Genomic DNA, 7,870 nt, shown 5'->3' with positions numbered 1-7,870 from the left:
TCTTACTACTTGGTTAAGTATATTTTTTTTGGAAGCACCATGCGCGTAAGTGTGAGTCACGCGTTCTGCTGTTGAGAATGCACTTCGGTTGAGTGGCGTCGTTTTCGAATGGATTTGTTGCACGCGTCGTGTAGTGCGTGGGGTGGAGGTTTTGTGTGGTAGAAGGGAGTGGCAGTATTGGTAGTATATTGATTTGGGATATGCTAAGTGCACCCAGCAATTTTAGTGAATGGGTCATTTTGTCCTTTAAGTAAAAATTTAAAAAACACGCTCCTCCTCCTGGAACCACTTCGTGCTGCTTCTTTTCCTTGTCCCGGAACACCACTTGGTGCTACTTCTTTTCTTCTTCCTGCATGCTTCTTCTTCTCCACGAGACCAGCGAGCCCGGCTACTTCTTCTTCTTCGCGAACCACGCCTTTTGCCTTCCAGGTAGGTGTCTCTAACTTGCCTTTGCCTTTATTATGCAGTGTAGTTATAGCATTTAGGGTAGGATAGTGGAACTTTAGGTTAGTGGAACCTTAGGGTAGAAGACGCCGAAAAAATTGGGGAAATGAGTGGTTACGGTGGCAGCTTCCGGAAGATCCGTGAAGGGTTCTTCCGAAAGTAACCAAAGGGCATCCGAAAGAACACATCTTCCGGAACACCTCTTCCGGAAACTTTCCAGAAGAAGTAGTTCTTCCGGAAATTTCCGGAAGAAGGGTTCTTCCGGATGACCTCTGAGTTTTCCGGAATAACCCTTCTTCCGAAAATTTTCCGGAAGAACTATTTCTTTCGGAAGTTTGTTTTTTTTTTTTAAATATTGTTTTGTTTTTTTTTTAATGAATGATTATTTTGTTTTTAAAATTTTATAAAAAAATGAGGTTTGGCTTATTCATGACAAATGAAGATGTTTTTTTTATAATTTAAATTGTGTATTTTTACTAAATATTAATTTTAAATTATTTGTGTTTTTGTTTATAAATGAAGTTGTTTATTGTTATAAACTAAGTTGTGTCTGTTTTTGTTTATTGTTTTTTTAAAATTAGTGTATTTTATTTATAAATAAAGTTGATTATTTGTATAAATTAAGTTGTGTATGTTTTGAAATTTTTGTTAATTGGTTTTGTTTATTTTTTAATTGATTTTAGTTGAGTATTTTACTAATTATGTAATTTTAAATTAGTTATGTTTTTTGTTAATAAATGAAGTTGTTTATTTTTATAAATTAAGTTGCGTGTGTTTTGAAAAAAAAATTAAAATACTATTTTTTTTATAAATGATATAAATTAAGTTGTGTATGTTTTGAAAATTTTTTCTCCCATTTTCGTTTTATTTTTATATATAATTTTAGTTGTGTATGTTTACTAATTAATTATTTGTACATTAGTTGTGTTTTTTTTATAAATGAACTTGTTTATTTTTTTTTAAATTAAGTTGTGGATGTTTACTAATTAATTATTTTTACATTAGTTGTGTTTTTTTTTATAAATGAAGTTGTTTATTTTTTTAAAATTAAGTTGTGGATGTTTACTAATTAATTATTTTTACATTAGTTGTGTTTTTTTTTTATAAATGAAGTTGTTTATTTTTTTTTAAATTAAGTTGTGGATGTTTACTAATTAATTATTTTTACATTAGTTGTGTTTTTTTATAAATGAAGTTGTTTATTTTTTTTAAATTAAGTTGTGGATGTTTACTAATTAATTATTTTTACATTAGTTGTGTTTTTTTTTATAAATGAAGTTGTTTATTTTTTTAAAATTAAGTTGTGGATGTTTACTAATTAATTATTTTTACATTAGTTGTGTTTTTTTTTTATAAATGAAGTTGTTTATTTTTTTTTAAATTAAGTTGTGGATGTTTACTAATTAATTATTTTTACATTAGTTGTGTTTTTTTTATAAATGAAGTTGTTTATTTTTTTTAAATTAAGTTGTGGATGTTTACTAATTAATTATTTTTACATTAGTTGTGTTTTTTTATAAATGAATTTGTTTATTTTTTTTTAAATTATCTTGTGTGTGTTTTCAAATAATGTTATTTAAATTAGTCTTATTTTTTTTATAAATAAACTTGTTTTATTTTTATAAAGAAAGTTGTGTATGTTTTGACCGAAAAAAATACGTGTTCCACATGATTTGCAGATCATGGCTAGAACACGAGGTTTAGGTCGTGCTATAGGTAGAGTTATAGGCAGAGATACACAGGATGATCATGATGCAGTTGATGTTTCCGAGAGGCGTAGGCCTACTGCATCAGCCCTTAGGCAACGGGTTCATCAGATGACTGCGGATGCACCTGATATGGCTGAGGATGTTCCTGACATGACTGAGGATGTCCCTGATATGGCTGACGATGCACCTAAGATGACTGACGACGTATAGGGTGATAATGGTGCTGAGGAGTCACATGCTGATGATGCTGAGGGATTCCCAGGTGGGCCACGTGACCCATCATTGCTGACATCATTTGCGGACCATGTTGCACACGCCGTTTGGAGTTGACAGGTATTTTAATTTGTTAATTATTTATCATTGTTGATTTGTTTGTCATTAATTTTTTTTTTATAATTGTATAATTTGTACTTCAAATCAGAAACGTCCTGATTTGAAGTTGGTGTCACATGGGAGGAAGGTGACATTGATTGGGAGGTCAGTGCCTGAGATTGAATAACTGGTTGGTGCCACAGGATTAAGTCCACTGATCGATTGTTCACACAGCGAGACCAACACCTTCCACCTTCCGGTAGGAGAGTTGACGATCACATTGGATGATGTGTCGTCACTCCTCCATTTGCCTATCACTGGCGCGTTGCACAGCTTTCATGCTCTTTCTGTGGAGGAGACGATATTTTTGTTGACCGAGTTGCTTGAGGTGTCTGCTGAGGAGGCTAGAGCCGAGACAGCACGATCACATGGGGCATACGTACGGCTGGGATGGGTTCGAGACATCTATGAGATGAGATGTCAGGCCCGGCGGTGGATTGTAGCAGCTCGTGCTTATCTGCTGCACCTAGTCGGTTGCACTCTTTTTGCTAATAAAAGTGCAATATATGTTCATGTGGTGCACCTAGACGCTTTTCGCGACTTGGGTCAGAGTGGTGGTTATGCTTGGGGAGTTGTCGCGCTGGTTCATATGTATGACCAGTTAGATGAGGCTTCTAGGACCACTACACGACAGATTGCGGGGTACCTGACTCTATTACAGGTAAATTTTGTGTTTTTAAATATGTTACGTTCGATTATGATTTAAACATGTTTTTATGTTATGTTAACCTCATTTTTTTTGTAGTGTTGGATCTATGAGCACTTTCCTAGTGTGCATCAGTGCGTCACAGATGATGCATACCAGGAGACGTCCCCACGTGCTTCCCGGTGGCTGACGTCGAAGGCGCATATGAAGGGAATAACAGGAGCACCTTACAGGGCACATTGTAATGCTTTGACCATCACAGATGTGTCTTGGTTGCCTTACACTGAGCATCGGGGGGTTAGGGCCTTTGAGCTGATTTCATCATTCTAGGGTCAGCTGAGATGGGGTCCTATGGTGGTCACAGCTCGACCGGAGAGGGTGCTACGACAGTTTGGTTACATTTAGAGCATCCCTCTGCCGCCTGTTAGTGCGCGATTGTCACATGATGATATAGATGACAGGTGGATGCATTTCGCGGACCACGTACTAGCTGTGGGTGAGCTTTGTCTAGTGCCTGGGCAGGTATCTGCGGATTACATGGAGTGGTTTTTTCGGATATCTCACCCATTCGTGATACCGACCCAGGCAGGTGACCAGCCCAGAGATGCACCTGCCGCAGACCCTGAGGAGTACATGCAGCCGCCCAGCCCCCAGGTTCCAGTGGCATTTGACCCCCCTCCACATGCAGTGGTAAGATTTTTTGCGCGTTTAATGTTTGATGAGTTGTTATTTATTTTAAATTTTATAATAAATGTTTTTAATGACTGTCATAGGATGATTACGACGGCTATGAGGCGATTGCACAGAGGTTGGAGCGTGTGCTTAACCTTAGGATAGTCACTGCAGGCACAGAGTTATATGATATTATCCAGGATTGTCTGACGATCGCCAGAGGGGGAGCCAGTGCTGATGGAAGTGTCAGGGCTCGACAGAGACGATGCATAGATCATTGATTATTGTATTTATTTTTTTGTTTTGTAGTTGACATGATTTTATGTATTTGTTACACTTTTTAGTTTAATATAGTTGACTTGTTTTGCACAGTTTATTATTTTATGATATTAACTGACGTATCGATTTTGATTCTGATCGTGGTCCTTAAGCGAAGTTTTGGACTGTTTTAATTTATTTTTTTAAAAAAAGTGAAGCTAAAATCATGAGTTTTGTTCATAAGAATTACATTAAAAATAAATTTTTTTAGAAAAGAGGCAGAAAATCCAAAAAAATAGGAATCAAATCTTTTTTTTTATGTTTAAGTACCCATGTTTGGGGTTTTTTTCGTGGGTGTGCGAGTGGCCTATGACATTGGAGGGGTGCTATTTGTCATGTTTGGACGTCAAAGAACCCAAAAAAATTATTGCCGTTCCCTGGTTCCATCAAATAACACCTAAAAAAAGAGGCAGAAAATCCAAAAAAATAGGAATCCGACCCTTTTTTATGTTTAAGTACCCATGTTTGGGGGTTTTTTTCGTGGGTGTGCGAGTGGCGTAAGACATTGGAGGGGCACTATTTGTCATGTTTGGACGTCAAAGAACCCAAAAAAATTATTGTCGTTCCCTGGTTCCATCAAATAACACCTAAAAAAAGAGGCAGAAAATCCAAAAAAATAGGAATCTGACCCTTTTTTATGTTTAAGTACCCATGTTTGGGATTTTTTTCGTGGGTGTGTGAGTGGCGTAAGACATTGGAGGGGCACTATTTGTCATGTTTGGACATCAAAGAACCCAAAAAAGTTATTCTCGTTCCCTGGTTCCATCAAATAACACCTAAAAAGAGAGGCAGAAAATCCAAAAAAATAGGAATCCGACCCTTTTTTATGTTTAAGTACCCATGTTTGGGGTTTTTTTTCGTGGGTGTGCAAGTGGTGTAAGACATTGGAGGGGCGCTATTTGTCATGTTTGGTCGTCAAAGAACCCAAAAAAATTATTGTCGTTCCCTGGTTCCATCAAATAACACCTAAAAAAAGAGGCAGAAAATCTAAAAAAATAGGAATCCGACCCTTCTAAGTATGCGTAAGGTTTGAAGGTGAAACAATTAAAATAAATTATCTTTGGACCATTGAAATAACACATTGAACTTTATTATGAGATTTAAACACGCCATAAACAGATAAAGGTTACATCAATGAAAAAGCAAAAAAATAAACATTGCATTCAGTTGTTTAGCGATGTCGCAATGACCTCGTCTTCGAATTTCACAACATATTTAGTAAAGACAGCTAAAATTTCTATTGGTCCATATTTTTTTCAGTAGTTAGATTGTACTAACACCTTCAGCAATTCTTCCTTGGTCTTTAGCTCATTAATTTCATATTTTATAAGTGTATCTGAATACTCAAAGTGACCTGGTTGGTGGAAAAATAATCGTCTTACCGTTTGTGATTCGTGAATTCCAAGAGAGGGAATCCCTTTAGGTGCAGCTTGCTTTATTAAATCCTTTAGTTCATCGATGGTACATGTTGAAGGAATTTGAAATTTCTTAGGATTTTTTCTTGTGAATGCCCATCCAACAAATTTGTTCTGCGGTGGCATGTTCCATTTCCCGTTGTAATACAAGATCGCGTCATGAGTATGGGGCATAGTGCATTGAAGTAAGTTTATTATTTCATCTGGTGTTCTTCCAACGGTGCATAATAACTCAATCAGACCAACACAAGAAAATTGATCATTACACATTAACATTGTGTTGACATCGTCATCATTTATCAATTTCATACACTGAAAGCGAATTTGGTTACCTATATGGGTGAATGGCTTCCGGTAGTGAATTTCATCCAAAAATTGTTTGTCGGATAGCTGAAGGGTATTGTGTATTCTGATTTTTAGGCTTGCAAAATCACAGCTGTTTGGTACTCGAATGGGCACCGGAGTCAAAGTTTGGAAATAAACCCCAGTATCATTGTGAATAATAGATCCATTTGGAAAAATGAAAGCCAACCTTGAGTTGACAATCGTCTGACTGCTAGTTTCTCCTAAAAATGTCATACTTTGTGTATCAATTGGGAGACTATGTGAAAGCAAGATAATGTGTGATTTATTAGCCGTGTCTGCTATATATATACATGGATGTCACCGACAGATTGCTTCACTTTGTTTACAAAAAAATAGACACGCGTGAACATGTTTCGTGTTTATGTTTCCTTCAGAATGTGTAGTCAAGTCAGTCAATGTGGTGTCGCGCTCAAACTTTAATACGCATGCATGTCATTATGTGTTGTCAATTATGACAATGATGTATCCTACACTCTTAAATGATTTTTGTTGGACCAACAATTTTTTTGCTTAACGAAACGAGTACTTAATAATATTAATTGGTTATTAATGACTTACAACAAATTATATCGCATAATGAATACAATTACATAAACAATGCATGTTTAGTCTTCATTTAGGTCGACATAGTGTCTTTTGAATGACATCAAGCTTGTGTATTGTTGCATTCTACTAATATATGGAGTTGTCCACTGCTTTGCCTGAGAATAACAATTGCTTGACCACAACAACGCTGGAGGCAGTAAGGGACAATGGTCTTTCAAATAAACCTGTTGTACATGAACAAAGATTATATCATGCGGTGACCGACTCAAATGAACCAGGGAAGTCATTGCATAATTGTTATACTAACTATATTCAATGTACCTGAACAAAATGATTTCCAAACACGTGACCGATACATATCATGTGGTGCCCAAAAGAATCATGTGGTGGTTGACTTCTAAGAGGAAAAAATGTCATGCTTTGTTGTCAGGACAACGATACAAGGATTACGTTATACCGTGATGTAATCACATATCCCATCTCCGTTATATCCATTCACTTGTCCACACTAACCTGAATCAACCAAACATACACATGTAAGTAATTTAAAGTTTGTTATTAAAAAAATTAACCTAAAAACATACCTTCGAAAACCCATCAACAAGTAGGGATAACTTTAATTGTTCAAATCTCTCTGTGCCACCGAAGAGGTTCATGTACTCATGTGACCACCTGTCAAGTTCTTTAATCAATTCACTATGCACTAACGGCCACGAATCTTCCCCCATACCTAATAAAGCGGCAATGGACCAATATCCACGGTTACCGTCCGCTTTCACATCCACAACGTCACGAATGAAACCTTGAATGAATGGCGCAAATTGATTCCACATCGGGATGATCCTTGTTGGCTGAGGTGATTCAGAACATGATGCACTGCGTTTGACTGGAGAGTTACTGCTTTGAACAGAATGAAAAGCATCAACATACTCCCAGTAAGACGGATCACGCTTTGTGGATCTTTGACTTCTTTTCATCAGTTTCTTCGATGCACCTTTAGTGTTGACCTTTGACGGAGGAGGGCACATAGAGTTCTGATCAGGGTATGTAATTTCTCGAAGTTTACTCTTCAGAGTTACTTTGCCAAAGACATCAAGTTCGTCAAACCTTTTAGATATGGTCTCTATCTCTTCCTTGATACTGACTTCCGCCTCACATAACCCTTGGTCTGAAAAGTAAAGTCTCCTCTAGAAAATCTGGACTAACTCCACTGGGATGCTGGCAACAGTATACCTAGAAAGCTCACATGCACAAGGAAAATCGTGCGTGCTTCTCATCACACAACCACAAGAAGAGGGATTGTTGCCGAGATAACGTAGACGGTCAACCTCAGAAGCAATCTGATTTAAAGCGTCCCTTGAAACCATCCCAAGAAGCCTCTT

The 7,870-nt window shown here is 36.8% G+C and overlaps 1 protein-coding gene across 1 annotated transcript; it reads left to right on the top strand.

Annotated features, from left to right (window-relative positions):
• Positions 1 to 2,457: 2,457 nt before the first annotated feature.
• On the top strand, positions 2,458 to 4,124 carry LOC114424134 (protein MAIN-LIKE 1-like). The gene is made up of 6 exons (XM_028390995.1): positions 2,458 to 2,486; positions 2,700 to 3,186; positions 3,271 to 3,468; positions 3,694 to 3,825; positions 3,945 to 3,979; positions 4,064 to 4,124. Exons 1-6 carry the CDS (start codon positions 2,458 to 2,460, stop codon positions 4,122 to 4,124), a joined length of 942 nt encoding a protein of 313 aa, XP_028246796.1.
• Positions 4,125 to 7,870: the final 3,746 nt, after the last annotated feature.

This window comes from Glycine soja, chromosome 8 (genome assembly GCF_004193775.1).
Source record: "Glycine soja cultivar W05 chromosome 8, ASM419377v2, whole genome shotgun sequence".
NCBI lineage: Eukaryota > Viridiplantae > Streptophyta > Magnoliopsida > Fabales > Fabaceae > Glycine > Glycine soja.
This window is presented reverse-complemented; position numbering and strand designations above follow the sequence as displayed.

Excerpts from the sequence above, each read along its gene's own strand:
- LOC114424134 (XM_028390995.1), top strand. The coding sequence starts at position 2,458 with ATGTTGCACACGCCGTTTGGAGTTGACAG. Across the intron at positions 3,187-3,270 it reads GGTACCTGACTCTATTACAG|TGTTGGATCTATGAGCACTT; the intron begins GTAAATTTTGTG and ends TTTTTTTTGTAG. Across the intron at positions 3,826-3,944 it reads TGCAGCCGCCCAGCCCCCAG|GATGATTACGACGGCTATGA; the intron begins GTTCCAGTGGCA and ends TGACTGTCATAG.